This window comes from Vanessa cardui, chromosome 27 (genome assembly GCF_905220365.1).
Source record: "Vanessa cardui chromosome 27, ilVanCard2.1, whole genome shotgun sequence".
Lineage (NCBI taxonomy): Eukaryota > Metazoa > Arthropoda > Insecta > Lepidoptera > Nymphalidae > Vanessa > Vanessa cardui.
Window position 1 is genome coordinate 6,918,506 of NC_061149.1, and position 21,276 is coordinate 6,939,781.

At 34.0% G+C, this 21,276-nt stretch overlaps 1 protein-coding gene across 6 annotated transcripts in view; it reads left to right on the top strand.

The window, feature by feature from the left end:
- LOC124541038 (serine/arginine repetitive matrix protein 1) overlaps nucleotides 1–21,276 on the top strand; it is a 61,467-nt gene that overhangs the window by 36,456 nt on the left and 3,735 nt on the right. For all 6 annotated transcript variants that reach the window (XM_047118829.1, XM_047118832.1, XM_047118827.1 and 3 more), the window contains 5 exons: nucleotides 12,239–12,292; nucleotides 15,176–15,312; nucleotides 17,665–17,886; nucleotides 18,324–18,457; nucleotides 19,991–20,155. In XM_047118829.1, coding sequence (XP_046974785.1) covers nucleotides 12,250–12,292; nucleotides 15,176–15,312; nucleotides 17,665–17,886; nucleotides 18,324–18,457; nucleotides 19,991–20,155 — 701 coding nt within the window. In that variant the 5' untranslated portion in view covers nucleotides 12,239–12,249. The remainder of the gene's footprint in view (nucleotides 1–12,238; nucleotides 12,293–15,175; nucleotides 15,313–17,664; nucleotides 17,887–18,323; nucleotides 18,458–19,990; nucleotides 20,156–21,276) is intronic.

The window sequence follows — 21,276 nt, forward strand, 5'->3', positions numbered from 1 at the left end:
GCTCTCATCACTTTTGAATCGTGACTTAGGAAACTATACTAAGTAAAGCTAGCTACTGGCCAGAAAATTAGTAGTTACTCTTTTTCAATATTTAAAAATTAAAAGTATGTTAGTAAATTTAATTACATATGTATATAATATATCCTGCTTGGAAGTCAATAAGTATTAACTCCACGCTTATTTGTCATCTATATAATTCTGTATTGACTACAATTAATTACTTAACAGGCACAAGAGACATAACATCTTAGTTCCCAAGGTTGGTGGCGTATTGGCGATGAAAGGAATGGTGAATGTTTCCTACAGCACTGATGTCTATGGGCGGTCGTGACCACTTACCATCAGGTGTCCACGCTCGTCCTCCAAGTAGTAGCATAAAAAAGCTAGTATTACATTATATGGATAGTTTATTTTAGTGTCTGTGTATAAAAAATGCTATTCACGTATACAGTGTGCTTGCCCTTTTCAAATTATTTTCCTTATACAGTCATGAATTGAAATGCAAATCGAGTAGTTATATATTTTCCTTTGTTCTCAACATAGTATATTTCAAGATATTTTAACGTCGAATTGAATCATTGATATATGTTTCTTCGTTTGGCAATAATTTGAAATGAGACATATCTTGCTGTTTTACCACAGGATCCCAGAAAATGTTCAACAGTATTCAATTATAAAATTCAAAAGAATTGTTAAAGAGCGTTTCTGTGCTGAAGGATATTTCAGCACTAATGACTTTCTAGTTGACTGCACACCTCGGGAATGAGATGATCGCCTCCAGGCTGTTACAAATAACAAAAATATGTTTATTATTGTATATTGTAAATTGATTTTATAAAAATCCCGCTGAGTTTCTTTCACCGGTTCTTCTCAGGTCTGAGGTATTATATCCCGAGCCGGTGGTAGATTTTCGACTATCAATAATAAAGTGTAAACAATTCCATTTTGAATAAAGGTTTTTGACTTTGACAATGACGATATTTTTATCGAATGTATATGATGTCAAAATGGTTATGATATATACGTAAAACCTACAAAATATAGTTATATATACTATCGTATATCATTTTGAAGACTATATATATTGTCAGTTCGGCTCACTAGAATCATTCTTCAAAACATTACAGTACAGTACAGTAATAGCCTGTAAATTTCCCACTGCTGGGCTAAGGCCTTAAGTCTCCTTAATGGGAGAGGAGGAGAGTTTGGAACATTTTGCACCACGCTGTTCCAATGCTGGTGGAATGCACATGTGGCAGAATTTCGATGAAATTAGACACATGCAGGTATCCTCGCGATGTTTTCCTTCACTGCCGAGCATGAGATGTATTATAAACACGAATAAGAACATATATATAGTGGTGCTTGCTTGGGTTAGAACCCGAAATCATCGGTTAAGATGCACGCGTTCTAACCACTGGGCCATCTCAGCTCTTCAAATCATTAAAGCGCCATTTTTGAGTCTTTAAAAAAAACATCAAAATCGACTAAGATTTCGCAGAACACACAAACATAATTAAATGGATGGTTAAAATTGTGTTACTGACCTTCCAAGGTTAAGTGAGCTAGTCAGACGAGGTCACTGGGTCGAGTCAAATATGGCGGTAATGAGCCCTCTACCATAAGAAGATTACAAACGCAACCTGCATAATTTATATCTAGGCTATGTTTATATAATATATTTATATATAAATACTATATTAAAACACGGCTTCGTCCAAAATAAATATAAATATAATTTATTAATAATTTAATTTGAATAATTTTTCATTAAGTTTACTACATAAAATTGTAATTTGGAACATATTTACTGAACGCGCCCGTAAACGTCAAACATGGCCGCCCGTTGAACTGTCATTGTCATTGAATTTTATCGATTTAATGTCGAAATATCTCGATTATACGAATATTACGAATATATGTTTTAATAAAACATCATTATTTTTAAACGATTTATATTTAAGGATAGGTTTCGATCGGTTGTAAGTCGTTTAATTTAATCTTGTAAGATTATTTTTAACAAGTGTTTCTAAAAGCGTTTCTGAATAAAATACCTAAGAAACGATAACAGCAGCAATTCCCTATTATTTTATTCTAACTCTGTGGTAATAAGAGCTGCGATGGCCCAGTGGTTAGAACGCGTGCATCTTAACCGATGATTGCGGGTTCAAACCCAGGCAAGCACCACTATATATGTGCTTAATTTGTGTTTATGATTCATCTCGTGTTCGGAGGTAAAGGAAAAAATCGTGAGGAAACCTGCATGTGTCTAATTTAATCGGAATTCTGCCACATGTGCATTCCAACAACCCGAAGTGGAACAGCGTGGTGGAGTATGTTCCAAACCCTCTCCTTAAGGGAAGAGGAGGCCTTATCTCAGCAGTGGGAAATTTACAGGCTGTTACTTACTTTACTTTACTGTGGTAAAGTACTTGAAGGGCTTTCCGGTTCCGATGAGAAAGGACTAGTGTAACTAAAGGCACAAGTTTTTTGGCGCATTAGCGATGTAAGAAATGTTGAACTGACTACTAGTAAAAAACTTAAAAATAATTTCAGCCATTTTAAACGAATGTCTCCAAAACTATTCAAAGTTAATTTCTCGTCACGCCAATTATACAGTTATGTAACGTGACTGACGGCATACGACGTGATCGGGCTATAACGGCCGACCCACATGCGTGTCACGTTTACAAAATATTACGCCATATAAGGCTGTTTTTTGTTTTAAGAATTTTTAGGATATTATTATAATCAACTCTTAGGCTTAGGTAGGTAGGTTAGGTTAGGTTAGCTTAGGCAGGTAGGTAGCTTAGGTAGGTAGGCTTTTGTAGATACCATTGCAAAAAATCTTTGGACCATACCATATGTATCTAACTGGGATGGTTCCGTATTTATAATAAATTGCCATGCTATATGCGTGTGGGTATAGGGTACATACACTAAAATAACATTTTTACAGATTATTATTCTCTCTGTCTGTATGTCTGTTTGTTCCGAATAATCTCTGACACGAAATGATTTTGACGGTACTTACACTGGCAGATATCTAGTACAAAGTACTCAGGATACAATATTTTAGAATTACATATAAAATAATAATAATGGCACACAGTAACGTTATTTGTTAAATTGAAACTGGCACAAATTCGCAGGCGTAGGTAGTTCTAAAATTATTTTAGTAAGGTATTAATTAGAAATAATAATAATAAATAATGGACAACATCACATACATTACTCTGATCCCAATGTAAGTAACTAAAGCACTTGTGGTATGGAAAATCAGAAGTAACGACGGTACAAACACTCAGATCCAACAACATAGAAAGCTAATGAACTTTAACTCGAACTCTACGATCGAACCCGGGACCTCGGAGTGGCGTACCCATGAAAACGGATGTACACACTACTCGACCACGAAGGTCGTCAAAGTAATAAGCAAGCATTCATTAAAATTAGTTTTAAAACCAGATTTATAACTGAGTATCGGTCTGTTCGCGCTTAAGAGCATTCAAATGAAAAGATTGTTTTTAAGATATCATAATCATGTTAAATCAATATTACTATTATAAATGTGAAAGCAACTCTATATGTCTGTCGGTCTTTCACGACCAAACCGCTGAACCGAATTTGATGAAATTTGTGAGGCAAACTTGAACATTAAGAATGGACATAAGCAACGTTTTTTGCGTAACACGTGACAACCAACCGCCTAAAAAGCCAGCTGCGCCACGGGCGATAACTACTATTATATATAAGATTTTGAAGTCTCGTGAACAAGACATTCGTAGATAATGTCGAAATATCGAGCTCCACCTAATAAAAATAAAAAACATGGTAAATATCATAAAGAGCTCAGATGGCCCAGTGGTTAGAACTCGTGCATCTTAACCGATGACTTCGGGTTCAAACCCAGGCAAGCACCACTATATATGTGCTTAATAGTGTTTATAATTAATCTCGTGCTCGGCGATGAAGGAAAACATCGTGAGGAAATCTGCATGTGTCTAATTTCATCGAAACTATGCCACATGTGCATTCCACCATTCCTTAATGGGAGAGGAGGCCTTAGCCCAGCAGTGGGAAATTTACAGGCTGTTACTTTACTTTCGTAAATATCCCGTATTTAATAACGGTAATAGTATTATATACATATATATAATGCTTTCTACATATATATGCGAACACATCCCATGACTGTTAGTTCATCTACGCGTTACGATATATATCAACAGTGAAAGTGCGCAGTAGAGCGTTGCGCACTGTTTCCATTGCCACGAGAAATAAATACGCATTCGTTGTTTAAAATATTTTTTAAAAGCAATCATTATTGTAACCAAGATTTCGATATTTTATTGTTTATATTATTATTAACTTGTGCAGTGCTGATAATAAATGGTTTGAATTTGTTTATATGCATCACATTCTAGAACACATATACATAAACTTCTAAAATACTCTTCTAAATCAGTGTTTCTTCACTATTGTGTCCATGTATTATATACAAAAACCTTCCTCTCGAATCACTCTATCTATTTAAAGAAAATGCTGTTATATAATTTTAAAGATCTAAGCATAAGTACATAGGGACAGACAATAAGCGACTTTGTTTTATACTGTGTAATAATAATGATTTGTAATTTATAATTTGAATGAGCCAGTGTAATAGTACAAGGGACATAAATGTTCCTTGTAATTTGAGTGAGCCAGTGTAATAGTACGAGGGACAAAAGTGTCCCTTGTAAATTGAGTGAGCCTCAATAGTACGAGGGATATAAGATATTAGTTCCCAAGTTTCCATTCAGGTTCATTTATCCGTTTGTTACTAAAAAAACAGTTATAATTCGTGTAACGTGCAACGGAAACGAATCCCGCACCGCAGTGACCTCAGTCATAGCTAATGCAATAACCTTAATAATATATTACGTCATTTATTGTTACGTCTGTCTATTGTATCACCGAATTAAAAAAAAAACAATCGCCCATTGGTCTAATAACACCGGTTCCGAATGTAGATTCTACCGAAGAACCGTCAAGAAACTCAGTAGTTACCCTTTTTCTGCATTTAAAAATACAGTCATGTTAGTTAAATACAATTATATATGTATGCAATATATGCTGCCTGGAAGTCAATAAGTATTTGGAACATATACACCACGCTGTTCCAATTCGGGTTGGTGAAACACAAAGCATTGGCAGGATTTCTATGAAATTAGACACATGAATTAAAGACTGAATACACTAACGCAACCAAGCGAATCGAAAGCGATGTGAAATTTAATGAGAAGGCCACATCTTTGCAATAATGAAAAAATGTATACAAATCTAATATTTAACTAATATTATGAATATAGATATCGTGTATAATATTTTGTTTTAAATAACTTACTTGGGGGTAATTCTATGATGCACAAGAGGTGGCAGCAATCCCTTCCAGGCAACCTTAGGGTAGAGAAAATATACAGATATAGAAAAAAATAGAAGCGTACAGAGCAGATAAGAACATAATATAAAGAAATATATAAATATATACGGTTTTAGTAAAAATATGTCAAATAGGTATCGAAATTACACAGGATATAGTATAGATGACTATCTTGATGAATCTCAGACTACAATAAGCCAAATCCCTGGCACACATCAATGGCGCCTCCTAGAGTATCAACAACAACAGCCTGTAAATTTCCCACTGCTGGCCTAAGGGCTCCTCTCCCTTTGAGGAGAATGTTCGAAACATATTCCATTACACTGTTGTTGACACATGTGGCAGAATTTCTACTAAATTAGATACATGCAGGTTTCCTCACGATGCTTGTCTGGGTTTGAACCCGCAATCATTAGTTAAGATGCACGTTTTCCTTGAGCAACTTGGTAAATCCAGTAGCATATTGTTCTGTATGTGTTCGAAGACCTTATACCCCATTATCATATCAACATTCTTATTCCCCGTCAGTAAAAGGACGAAGGCAAGGTCAACGACCCACGATCAGATGATTATTAAAACGTCTGGAATTCTCTTATACAAACAATAGGGTTGCCAGTAATAATCAACATATAAATGATATATGTTAAAAAAAAAACGATAAAATATATTATCTTCATTAATCTATCAACGGCTGAATCGGTTTTGATGGTATTTTTGTGTATTGAGTAGTTTAGATTAAATTCCATGATAAATGCATTTGGTGTCGAAACGCTTGACCTTTGAAGTAGTGGTGCAAAAAGCTTCATCAAAAGTATAACACCTCGCCTCATTGCCTCCACTGGTGACAGGAGGGCTGGTTCGTTTGCCCAGAGGAACGGAATTGAGATTCAACGGGGAAACGCTGCTAGCATTCTTGCCACCATTCCACGCGGTCAAGATTAATACAGTAACTAGTTTTAGTTCATATTTGTATATATTTAAGCATTTAATGTTATTAATTATTATGTTAATAAATGTCCCATTTTTTATATATATTTAATTTTGTAATATAAATAACATATCTTTGAGATATTAAACAATGAAATAATTCATGGTGGCATTATACAGTCATACATACGTCCACTTAATTTAATTAATTATTAAAACTAATCGACAACCCTAATTCCTGTGGTTTCCTAGCTTGAATATTTATGAAAGCAATTGTGGTATTCGTATTAATGTACATAAATACATACAAATAGAATACCAGAGGTAAAAATATTGTATTTTATTTAATTAGACTTCGAAGCAAAACTTCGCAGAAGTGAACTTGTTTCTATCATGTTTAACTGTCATGGCGAACGTTATAGAAGAGTACTTGTCGCCCGGCTTTGCTCGCGTTTTAGTGGTTTGTTTGTCATGCGTCAGGGAAAAATGCACCCTATGTCCTTACATGAAGTTCTAACTGACTTCGGTAGTTTAAGAGTTTGTGCTTTATAAGTTTCGCGAGTCAAACTTGGTTTTCCCCCTTAGGGTGGTATACCCCTTAGGGTATATCTGCACTCTATAAGAAACCTACATGTCAAATTTCAAATTTGTATGTGTTATAGTTTCTGACAGTCTTCTAAAATGTTAATTAAATATTTGTATTGCAATATAGTATATGTTGAATTGAATTTATTATATCGATATAATATTGTAAATGTGAAAGTAACTCTGTTTGACTGCCGCTCTTTCAAAACCAAACCGCTGAACCGAATTCGATGTAATTTGGTATGAAGCAAACTTGAACTCCACGAAAGGATATAGGCAGAGGCGGATATACCAATAGGCTAGCTAGGCTGGAACCTAAAATAAAAAAAAAACTTATAATTTATTAATAAAAATATAATTATGTGTATACACATTAAGTCCGTAATCCGTATACTCGTCACTACACAGCGGGTTGGAGAAATAATCTAGTAACTGACTGAAATATCACCTAGTGTATAATCATACTAATAACGGAAAAAACCAATGTAATGAGGACAAAACAACAACAACAACAGCCTGTAAATTCCCACTGCTGGGCTAAAGACCTTCTCTCCCTTTGAGGAGAAGGTTTGCAACATATTCCACCACGCTGTTCCAATGCGGGTTGATGGAATACACATGTGGCAGAATTTCTATGAAATTTGTCACATTCAAGTTTCTTCACGATGTTTTCCTTCATCGCTGAGCACGAGATGAATTATGAAGACAAATTAAGCACATGAATCAGCGGTGCTTGCCTGGGTTCACCCGCAATCATGGGTTTAGGTGGACGCGTTCTAACCACTGGGCCATCTCGACTCGTAATGAGGACGATAGAACACAAATCATAAATGTTACAAAAAAACGTAGGGGATATAGGCTACTTTTGTTTGCCTAACATGACAACTAAAAAGTGACCAAAGCATGGAATATATTTTATTTAACATAAATTACCACATAGCGAACTACGACCAGTTTTTCTGGTATTATATAATGCGAAAGCAATGCTATCTGTCTGTATTTAGAGATTTATCTTATTTTAATAGAATCACCCACACAACTATACATAGATATATATTTTAATAACTCAGTATGAGAGCCGAGATGACCCAGTGGTTAGAACACGTATATCTTAACCGATGACTACGAGGTGAAACCCAGATAAGTACCACTGAATTTGCATCTCGAGTTCGTCGGTGAAGGAAAACATCGTGAGGAAACCTGCATCTGTCTTATTGAATGAAATTCTGCTACATGTAAATCCACCAACCCGCAGTTTTTGACTTCCTAACGGGATATATTATATACTAGCTGTGCCAGCGACCTTGTACGCGTTTGAATTTAACAAAAAAAAATATTGTAGCCTAAGTTACTCCTTATTATATCAGTTATCTGCCAGTGAAAGTCCCTTCAAAATCGGCCCAGTCTTTCCAGAGATTAGCCGGAACAAACAGACGGACAGACAGACAGATAAAAATTGTAAAAAATGTTATTTTGGTATATGTATCGTGTCTATATATGCATTGAGTTAAAAAGGGCTATTTTAATATTACAAACACACGCTCCAATTTTATTATATGTTCATATGTAATAGTTTTTAAATAACATAGCGTAGTATTTTAAATGTTGAAAAGAATATATACTGATTTTCTGGTCTTTCCTTCTCGGATCCACATTCCGAACCGGTGGCAGCTTCACTAACTATAGTTTTGTAAAATGACGATTTAAAAGTGATTGTAAGTCCCTACTCCAACAAAGTATATTTTGATTTAGATTTTGTTGTATCACGTTTAAAGGATAAATGATTTTTCGTGACGGATGTTAGACGCAGCATCCATTTATGTGTATAAGATACGATCATCTCATCTCCTTGTTTTATGGATGCTGTAAACGTGAAATGTTTTGAGGTTACCTTCAAATAAATGTCAAATATTTATAGAATGGTTTTACGATCAGATGTTTTGTTTGATGAAGATTATTTACAATCGAAATTTATAAGAAACATAAAGCTGAGATGGCCCAGTGGTGAGAACGCTTACATCTTAACCGATGCTTGCGGGTTTAAGACGGTTCGGACTGGGTTGCTTGTTGTGATAGACGTAGCATCGGCAAAATTCACACATTTACAAAACTAGAAATAGCTCGCTATCGCGCCATTCGACGCTATTCGTCGCTATAGATTCCCGCGTCAGTTCAAGCTGAGAAAGTAAATCGACGTGTGAAATTGACGAATATATTAGGTCATATTATATTACAAGTTAAAACGTTTGCGTAAAGATCATATTCACATGAGAAATAAAGATTGATAATTTGAGATAGCATATTTAATTCGGATGTAATCGGTTTTACGAATTTTGCCGATGCTACAAATAAGTTGTGTCGTTCTATATATTATACATATACAACGTCATAAATGCTCTTGAGTTTTCAGTGAATATTAAATTTGTGCGCATATATTAAGGTATAAAATAACTTAATAACTAATAGCAAAAATGATATCTGAACTAGTATAGTTGTTCTCAACAAATGCTGTAACAGACAGTAATTATTTATTTTTTAATATAGATTATTTTGCGTATTAAAAAAAATACGTTTATATATGTATGTATTATACTGGATCAAAAAGGACCTTCTGATACGAGTTTTCTATATGACTAGAAGGGCCGGACCTTGTAAACTTAAGAATTGTTTTATATATTAAAATAATATAATAATTATATTTTAAATTTATTTTTATTCAATATAAAACAATGTAGTAGGTATTTCGTTATTACTTAACAAAACGTTTATAAAAACACGTTTGAATCGTCATGTTACAGAGTTAAATTAAATCTAAATCCACCAACGGTTCGGAAAATAAATTCTACCTAGAAGAACCGGCACGAAACCCACTTTATTTATTAAAAGTAAAATAACAGCCTGCAAATTTTCCACTGAGATAAGGCCTCCTCAAATGCGGGTTGGTGAAATGCACAAGTGGCAGAATTTCAATGATATTAGACACATGCAGGTTTCCTCACGATATTTTCCTTCACCGCCGAGCACGAGATGAATTATAAACACAAATTACGCACACATATATAATGGTGCTTGCCTGGGTTTGAACCCGCAATCATCGGTTAACATACACGCGTTCTAACCACTGGGCCATCTCAGCTCTTTCTTTATTTTATTTATTATATAGAATATATATTATATTTATTATATAGTCTAAAAATAAAAAATAAGAAGTCCATGCTTATTTATCTTTAATATAATCTTGTATATTATATCTTTACTGATATATTTTGATTAAGGAAAACTAATAATCAGACGTTCATTATTATATAAGAAGTTTTGCTTCTCGTTTTCAACCGATTCTTGTGAGAAGCGTGAATGTCTTTTGTACAATTAATATACCAAGCAATTTTAAAACATATTGTATGAAATTAAAGATGATTTTTGATTGAACTGATTTCATTTATAGGACTAAACAATGTATACGATAAATAGGTGTTTTTATCCATTCTATTGTTAGAAGGTCATTAGATTCATAGCAGTTTAGTGGATATAAGACCTTTTTAAATTGCAGATTGAAATCTGTGATTTAATTATTTTCGTACTACATCAAACTTTTACTCTGAATAATAAAACAGAAAAATTGAGGCAATAATTTTAATAATATTTAGCTTTAACTTTAAAGTGAAGCTCAGTGATGGTAACCACCTACCACCAGACCTATTACCATATCCACTTGCTTATCTATACATATAATAAAATTGTAGTGTCTGTTTGTAATATTAGAATAGCACTGTTTTACTTAATGCATATGAGTAATGTATACACGGTACATTATTACATTTAAATATCATATTACATTTAAATATAAAAATAACATTTTTTTTTACAATTTTTGCCTGTCTGTCTGTTTGTTCCGGCTAATCTCTGGAACGGCTTAACCAATTTTGATGGAACTTTCACTGGCACATAACTTATATAATAAGGAGTTACTTAGGATACAATAATATTTTGTTTTGTTAAATTCAAACGCGTACAAGGTCGCGGATACAGCTAGTATATTTATAAAACAAAAAATAACTACAATACAAATCATGAACTCTAGAATAGTGTTAATAATGTAAACAATATTTCCTTCCTTTCGTAATTTCGATTGTCGGTTGTGAATCCAATCCATTGGTCAACATAACCAGTGGAAACAAAGAGACAGGTTTGTCAAGACAAGTAATTAGCTTTTACTAGTTTTTAAAACCAGTCACCGATTGAACACATCTTATATGTGTTGGCAAGAATTGTATATGCGACCTCCTTGTACATACATCATAGTATTTACTATGATAACTATATGGAACAATATCCTATAGTGTATAGTTTATCCAACAAATCTTAGATTTATGCCACATGCTTTGCTAATAACTCGGCTATATTGTGCACTATTAAGAGTTTATGATTTCTTTTGTTGTGTTCCGGTTTGAAGGGTGAGTGAGCCGGTGTAACTACAGGCACAAGGGACAACATCTTAATTCCCAAGGTTGGTGGCGCATTGACGATGTAAGGAATAGTTAATATTTCTTACAGCGTCGTTGTCTATGGGTGATGGTGACCATTTACCATCAAGTAGCCCATATGCTCGTCCGCCAACCTATTCCATAAAAAAAATATATAATATTGTAAAAACATATATTTTTCTAAAATAAATAATACTTAACTTACCTTGGTTAATATTTTTAAATTTGATTGTTTTATACTTCTTCTTTTTACCTTTTTTATGTTATGGTAATACTAAAGCTAACACTATTGTTTGGTTTGCCATAAAGGATAAATATCTTTTGATAAAAGTGTTTTCACACTTAAAAACGGGGTCTCAACATTAAAAATACTTTATTTACAATTTTGTAAAAGGATCAGACAACATATATGTAACAATTTATTCATAAATTTACGTTGAACGTTAGTTGTGAGAGAGATGGCTAGAACGCGTGCATCTTAACCGATGATTGCGGGTTCAAACCCAGGCAAGCACCGATGTTTCATGTGCTTAATCTGTCCTTATAATTCATCTCGTACTCAGCAGTGAAGGAAAACATTGTGAGGAAACCTGCATGTGACAGATTTCATAGAAATTCTGCCACATGTGTATTCCACCAACCCGCATTGGAACAGCGTAGTGGAATATATTCCAAACCCTCTCCTTAAGGGAAGAGGAGGTCTTATCTCAGCAGTGGGAATTTACAGGCTTTTGTTGTTGCTGTTGTTAGTTGTTTTAAAAAACTCTTTTTTTTCGACTGATTTCAGATATTAATTTAGTTTTTTTTATTTTTGTTACAGATTAAGACACAATGAAGAGATCACGGCACAGATGGCTGGGATTCAGTATATTTTGTGAGTATATATTTTAACATACAAAGCTCAGAAACATTTTAAGTCAACGATCTGAATGATTATCAAGGAATAACAGAAAATAACGTCTCAAATTCATGACCTTTATAACAAATTATATTACTAGCGAGCCACATTAGAAACATATAAAATTATCAGTGTTTCTTTACTATATTTTCCATGTATTACATACAAAAACCTTCTCGAATCCATTCTATGTATTACAAAAAACCGCATCGAAATCCGTTGCGTAGTTTTAAATAAAGCATACAAAAAACGAAAAACTATCTGGGATTACCATAAGGATTAACATTTCTATAAGATTTCCATCCTTTCATATAAACCTTAGCCTAACATATTAACGGAAATATACCGCTTCATCGTTAGATTTTGCAAATATAGCAATTTATAAGTTAGTTTTAAATGTTAAACGTTGAAATGTCAATTGAATTAAGTCCAAGGCTGCTCGACCAGAATTATACACTGTGAATTTTAAGTTTTTAATTATAATTTTAACTAGTAACCGGCCCGACTTCGCACATTTGATACGTATCGTTATATTACGACCAACTTACATAAAATCATTATAAATAATCTTGGTGGTAGGGCTTCGTGCAAGCCCGCCTGGGTAGGTACCAGCCACTCATCAGTTATTCTACCGCCAAATAACAGTACCCAGTATTGTTGTGTTCCGGTTTGAAGAGTGAGTGAGCCAGTGTAACTACAGGCACAATGGACATAACATCTTAGTTCCCAAGGTTGGTGGCACATTGACGATGTAAGGAATAGTTAATATTTCTTATAGCTTCATCGTCTATGGGTGATGATCATTTACCATCATGTGGCCAATATGTGGCCAATAATTGGTCGATTGAAAAGATTTCCCCGTTATAAATTTGTCCATGCATTTTGTCAGAACTTCAATCATTACTTTCGGGTACCTAACACCTTCCTTATCATTCATAGCAGACAAAGCTGAGGGTAGAACTAGTCATATAAATCAGACGCATTACGGTAAATTCCATAATGTTTTATAAGTAATCTATTGCATAAACGGATTTCAAGTTTTTTGCAAAATCCCAAAGTTTAAAAGTCAAGGGCAGACATTTACCAAATGGTACCTAATTGGAATACATTTGAGAAGCTTTAATGATTATTATCATTATGTTCATATATATTCTAGATATATTCCAGAACAGAACAATCCGTATTTTTGGGAGTGTTCCATTTATCAAATTAGGTGTGTTTTTCGAGAAACCTGTGTAATCTGTTTATATTAGCGGTACTTGCGTTCTGATTTGGGTGAGCGCCAGTGTAATTGTAGGCAAAAGAGGCATAACGTCTTAAATCTCGAGGTTGATGGGTTAAAATGGGTGACCATCTATCAAGTGGAATATTTAAGTTCACCTATTATATCAAAAAAAGATCCCAAAATTCCGACTCCAAACTTCAAGTCGGGACGATAAAAGTTAGGAAGTTTTTCCACGCAAGGTTTCGAAGTGGAAGAGTTATCGTTCCTCGGAAAGAAAGTAAACCATTTGGTTCTGTACTCGAACTTCTAAATTATAAGAATGAGAGGATAGATAGTGTAATATGTCCTGCATTGGTTAATCCCTTAAAATTGGCCACCGTATCCAAAATCTATCAGAACAAGATCAATGTACCGAATCAAAGTTATAAAAATCTAATAAAAGAAATAAATTATGATGCAAATAAAATTTAAGAAACGACCTCCACATTATCCTTTTCGAATTGAATAACAAGAAATCGGTCAATGACATCCAAAAAAATATTTCCCAAAAGTTTTAAATACAAGGAAAAATATTTATGATTGCAAGATTTTTATAGCAAAATATCGCCGCTATGAATTATACGACTATCAAGGTCTTTATTTTGGAATAATATAATATGAGTTAAGAAAATGATACATTTAATAAAATCAATATACAAATACTTTATTCAAGTAGGCTCTTAAATTATTGGAGACTGTTTTCTTAAATAAATTTAATGTCAAAATTTGAGCGATGTGGTAAGATCTTAAGTTATAACGCGTGCATCTTAACCGAAGATTTCGGGTTCAAACCCAGGCAAGCACCACTATGTGTTTAATTTGTGTTTATAATTCATCTCGTGCTCTTCGGTAAAGGAAAACATCGTGAGGAAACCTGCATGTGTCTAATTTCATCGAAATTCTGCCATATGTGCATTCCACCAACCCGAATTGGAACAGCATGATGGAATATGTTCCAAACCCTCTCCTTAATGGGAGAGGAGGCCTTAGCTCAGCAGTGGGTAATTTACAGGCTGTTGCTTTTACTAAAGTTTCTGCTGAGAAGAACTAATATCTAGAAAGGTGGTTACTTTTAGTTATCAGCAAAAATGTAAAATGCTAATACAAGGAGGCTTTTATTCAAGCACTTTTGAATAGTTATGTTACAGTAATAATACCGTGAAGCTAGGGTAAGAAATTTAGATTTTATCGTGAATTAGGAAGAAATGAAGAACTGTGTTCCACTAATTAAATTTCCTACCTATGTTAATCAAATGTAATCAAATTATTAATAATATCGCGCATGAATATCAACGAAAACATTATTTTTGAAATCTATAACATATACCAAAAAATATTAAACATGCTTTATGTATTAACCGTCTTGTTTGAAACGAGATTTGATTTCAGGTAAATGGGATGCATCAGAGTTATTAATAGACATAATCATTTACTTTTAAATGAACACTTACTTGAAATGAAATATATTATTAAGATTAATATTAATTATTAATAGATCACTTGAATACGTGTTTCTATAGACCAAAGCAATGTGACCACAATTTGTGTTGGACATTATGAACTATCAAGTGATATCATGCTTTATCTACTTCCAGGTGTGATAATAGCAGTTTTATCAGTCGATCTCCCCACAACAGCCGCAGTCAGGGCCACATCTCTGATCCATGCGAAGACCAGTACCACCACAGCAGCTCCAAGTGAAGAGCCGACGGCACCAGAAGATGAAACTCAGGTAAATGACAACATTGTTCTTGTGACCTTTTAATATTGAGGTCAAGTTTGACCTTGATGGCAGCCTGCCTGGATAAGTATTACCTATTCATTAAATATAATTAAGCGCCAAATAGAAACAAGAAGTAACAAGAGCAGAGATGGTCCAGTGGTTAGAACGCGTGCATCTTAACTGTCGTTCCAGTTTTCAAACCCAGGCAAGAATTATCATGTGCTTAATTTGTGAAGGAAAACATCGTGAGGAAACCTGCACATGTTAAATGTTCAATTAGTCAATATTTTCAACAGCACCAATATAAATGGTGACCTACAGAACAGTACGCTTACCTATATTAATTATTGCTTTGAATAAGATAATGATCTAGATTTAGCAGAAAATTGAAGTACTAATTATTTATAATATTCAATATCACAGTCGTCGTAACGTATACACTTTTTACAATCAGTTCTATAGTGGAGTAATTTAAGGTCATCGATTTGTGACCCGATTAAAGGGAAAGAGGGAAGGTATTTTTGAATTTTGTCAGCCCAGAACTAGGACACATGGGGAATTCATACAGGATTGAGAAAAATTTGTTTTAAAATAATAGTTATCTGATTTCTGGATATACAAAGGATGTGGAGGGTTGGAAGACAAAATCAATCAATCATAATATAGTTACTATGTTAAGTGAAGCTGTCATAAAATAATGTTATTTATGAATACCTATAAATTTGAGACTAGAGAGCAAGGCGAAATCAAAAATCAAAATCAAAATAAACTTTATTCAAGTGGGCTTATACAAGCACTTTTGAATCGTCAATTAACAATTAGGTGAAGCTACCACCGGTTCGGAAAGTAGATTTTACCGAGAAGAACCGGCAAGGAACTCAGTAGTTACTCTTTTTCAACATTTAAAAAATACAAAGTCATGTTAGTTAATACAATTATTTAAATTAATATTAATTTAATTTAATGACAAATGGAATAATTAATATACATAAATATTCAATTTGTTATACCAACCTAAATAAATGGTATATAGGCAAAATACAGCAACAGTTTCAAATATATTATATTCGTAGATTGTTTAAGCCTCGAATAACCGATAATTACACTGTGAAGGCAAAAGAAAATACCGGAAATCGTGCAACACTTTAATCAAATAGGAAACATTGTATTACTGACACACGTGGCCAAGGTTGATAGCTTTTTCATTTCCTCTTTTACACGATATGGTATATGGCTTCTTGATTTATATAAGGTACTCATTAGCCATTTTTGGTTAATGCATACTGTTATTATAGTAATGTATTGTATACGTTCTTTGTTATGTTGAATTTGTCTAATCTAGGGCACAGGTTGCTTAAGTCTAGATAGGACTGACTATTTATGTCGCGAATTAGAAATACTTTGTATTTTGTTTCGATTAAGATAAATCAGTGTAATTATAAGGAATAATATTTAAAAGGTGTGTTTTGAGACAGCCGATTGTAACAAAATTATTTCATCTGTATAATATTAAATAATGGACACTATGCAATCAATAAATAAGGTTTGATCATAATTTAGAAAGAATATGTAATAAATAATTGTAAGTGTGTTGAATATGTAAAAAAATAGAAAGAGACAGCGAGGTAGTGAATGAAAGGACACTGTTGCCTGATCATTCTTTTAGTCACGTTAAAGATTTCAAGATATTCTAAAAAAACATATGTGGATCATCTCATACCTTAGAGTTGGTAGCTGATCTGGTTTAAGAGTAGGGCTACCGTTGCAACTGCCCTGGGGCCTCAAGAAGAGAGAGACAAAAGACGTTTCAACGTTTTAAGATTCATATATTATTGTTAAAGAAAAGACCTGACTGACTACTGTTTGTTTATAATTTATTTATTTTTTGTATCATAAACTTTAAAGTGATACTTTAAAAACTAATTTATAAATAAATAAGGAAAAGATGTTTTCATTACCGTTTGAACCAGAAATCAGATGTAACGACGGTACAAACATCCAGACCCAAGACAACATAGAAAACTAATGAACTTTTTCTACATCGATTCGGCCGGGAATTAAACATGGGATCTGGAAATGGCGAGCGTATAAAAACCGGTGTACACACAACTAGACGACGGGATTCGTTAAAAATGTTATAAGGTTATAGCCCAGCAGTGGAATTTACGGCTCCAACTACTACATAAATCCGAAAAATTAACGACAATTAGTTAAGCATAGTAATTCACTGTCGTATACTGATTCAATAAATGTGAAAGTACGATAGACCATCCATCAATTATCGCGAAATATATTTTGTTTATGCGAATATTTTGAAGTCGTAACATAAAACCTGTTATAATAAAACTTTCTATATTCTAGGCGGAGACCACGGGAGAGGCAGCTGAGACGAACACGACCAGCAAGCTGACCGGGATACCGCAGATCGATTACCTGCTGGATCCGAACTTGCCCCGGGAACTGAACGGGTACAATCTCTCCGAATACCCATTCTACGAGGCCGTTCCACCTCCAGAAACTATGGACTTCAAATGCGATGGTCTTCATGATGGCTTCTATGCGTCAGTTCCTCATAAGTGTCAGGTATGGCATATAATTATTTTATTGAGAATCTAAACTAAAGACATAATAAAATATATACATAATTAGTTTACTGATTGGGGAAATTTTGTCATCAATCAAAATTCATTTTATTTATATATTTTGTTAGCTATGGCATTAGCCCGACGGGCTTTGCGCAATTCCATTTGAGTTGGTATTACCAATGCATCAGATATTTTACCGCCAAACAGCACTCCTCAATAATATCGTGTTATGATATGAAGGCCAGAACCAGTGTAACTTAAGGCACAAGAAACACAACACAAAACAACAGAAACAGAAAAATATTTCATACTCTGTCATGGTTTATGGTCGATGCTTACCATCTTACGTGACTCCTTACTCGTCCGTCTAAATCCTACCATCAAATATGAATTGTTACTTAATTTTACTAACTTAATGATTGTTTTTGTTTCAAGGTCTATCATCACTGTCTCTTCGGTACGAGATACGATTTCCTGTGCGCCAACTACACGGCCTTCGATCAGAAGACATTCATCTGCCATTTCGTCTCGGAAGTCGATTGCAAGAACTCGCCGAATTACTTTAACAGGTATTGTTTGAGCACCAGTAGGAAACATTTTTGGTAATACTTAGATGGACACGTGATCATATCTTAAAATAATCAATACAAATCATCTTTAGTTACACTAATATTATAAATTTGAAAGTATTTCTGTATGTCTGTCCGTCGCTCTTTCACGACCAACTTTTACTGGTAGGGCTTTGTGCAAGCCCGTCTGGATAGGTACCACCCACTTACCAGTTATTCTAACACCAAATAACAGTACTCAGTATTGTTGTGTTCCGGTTTGAAGGGTGAGTGAGCCAGTGTAACTACAGGCACAAGGGACATAAAATCTTAGTTCCTAAGGTTAGTGGCACATTGACGATGTAAGGAATAGGTAATATTTCTTACAGCGTCATTGTCTATGGGTGTTGTTGACCACTTACCATCAGGTGGCCTATATGCTCGTCCGCCAACCTATACCATAAAAAAAACAAAACAAAGAACCGAATTTGATGAAATTTGGTGTAAAGCAAACTTCAACTTCCAAGGAAGGACATAGGCTACTTTTTTGTCTAACACTTGAAAACGAACGCATTAAAACGCAAGTGATGCCGCGGGCGATAACTAGTTTTACATAAATGTAAGTTTAATAAAGAAGGAAGGTGTTAAAGGGAAGGCTTATAACGGAGAAGAAGTAAACAAAAAAAATGCAAATGTATAAACGGAAAAAACCTAAAGTAACTTTAGAATTTAGATGTTCCACTGTTCTAAACCTTCTTTCCTGTTAGAGGTACATTATCCTTATTTTTTAGCTCGTTTTTCTTAGATTAAAATTTTTGGTACATGTTTAAATTTGATGAATAAATTCCTTTAGCAAATAGCACTGAAATTTGGATTGACATTGTAGTTTTGTTTCTTAGAGATGATTTAGATTTTCTGTAAGTGTATGTTCATTCAGACCAAGATAAAAAGATGGTCTAAGATTACGTCAATTTTGAAATGCAGAATTTGTAATGGGAGTATATGAGAGCACTAACAGGAAGTAAACTAAAGTAGTTATATAAAGTATTACAAATTTCGATTATCTAAGCAACATGATAATATCACTTAGTATACATTTAAAATAATTATCAAATTGAGCACTTAAACAATTAAACATATCAAAATAAAAATGGGTACTCTATAAAATTAAGATCGGCGGTGGCCCAGTTATTAGACCTCGTGCATCTTAACCGATTGAATTGTTATGTGCTTAATTTATTTATAATTCCTCTCGTGCTAGGTTGTAAAAGAAAACATCGTGAGGAAACCATGCATGCATATTTCTACATATTTGTATTCCACTAACCCGCATTGGGACAGCTTGGTGTAATATGTTACAAGCCCACTCCTCAAAGGGAGAGGAGGATTGAACCCAGCAGTGGGAAATTTACAGGCTGTTGTTGTTGTTGTTGTTATTGCTGTATAATTATGCGTGCCATTATGAAAATTCTAGTTTAATGTATTTTGTGTAATATTATCTTCAGGCAATGAATTGGGTTTTCGAGTGTTAACTATAAAATTTACAATTTATAGAAACGAAGCCCTCTACAAGGCGGCTTCAACGGAACCACCGCCGCCACCACCTACCACAACTACAACGACCACAACTACCACCAGACCACCGAGACCAGCGCGTCGTCGTCCACACCCTCGCTATGATTACTATGATGATGAATATGACTACGAATATGAAGACAGGTATAGTATTAATATACCTCACACTCTCCATGCCAGTCTGAAATGACTGTATCAATAATTCCACTCTCACACTTTTACAGAAAGCTGTAATTTTAAAAACATGCCACCTATTATAGTTAGAAAATTTTTAGGCTAACTACCCTAGCTACGCACTTACCTCATGCCTGTGTATAGTTGTATCGTCCTTTTTTCAGAAAAGAAAAGAATTAGCTATGCTAAAATATAGCTAAAATATAATAATAATAATAGCCTTTATTTAACAATCTTACATATTACGTTTGTTTTTTTAATACTAAATTTTGATATTTGACACCAGTTCTTGCTCCCCAGCATAGGCCTCCCATAAAGCTTGCCAGAAAGTACGACCTTGTGTCTTTCCTCTCCACGTAAAACTTGCTATTCTTTTTATATCATCTTTCCGCCTACGACGTTGTCTTTCTTTCTTTCTCTCTTTTGTATTGTGATACCATTCAGTTATATCCTTGGTTCATTTTTTTCTCATTATGTCACCCGACCACCTCTATTTTAGTTTTTTTTTGTATCATAAAAGTAACCAGTTTTAAAAACTTAAAAAAAAACAGTCCATGCATATCATCATCATCTTCCTCCCCTATCCCAATTTTACTTGGGGTCAGCGCAGCATATCTTCTCCTTCCATGCTTCTCTGTCAGACGTCATCTCACAAGTAACATTCTTTCTAACCATATCGTCTTTCACACAATCCATCCATCGTTTCTTTGGTCCTTCTACCTCATATCCATACACATCCATGCCCAAGTCAGTCCGTGTAATAAAAGGAAAAATGTTACCAGAGCTAAAGTTTGTTACGAAATAGCATAATCAGAGGAATTTGTAGTTTTGAGTTGGTAACACTTATCAACTATTTTATCAATTAACAATGTCCATTATTATTTTGTCCGTTCTGTGTGTTTGATGAATGAGTGAGTCAGTGTAACTACAGGTAGTTATACCCAAAAAATACAACCTCTTAATTCCAAGGCTAGTGGTGCATTGATGATGCAAGCATTAACTTAAAATTTAGTCTTACATCATAATTTCCCAAAATTATCTTCGGTATCAGTTATAAGGACGCGAGATCCTGCTTTTATCTGAACAATTAT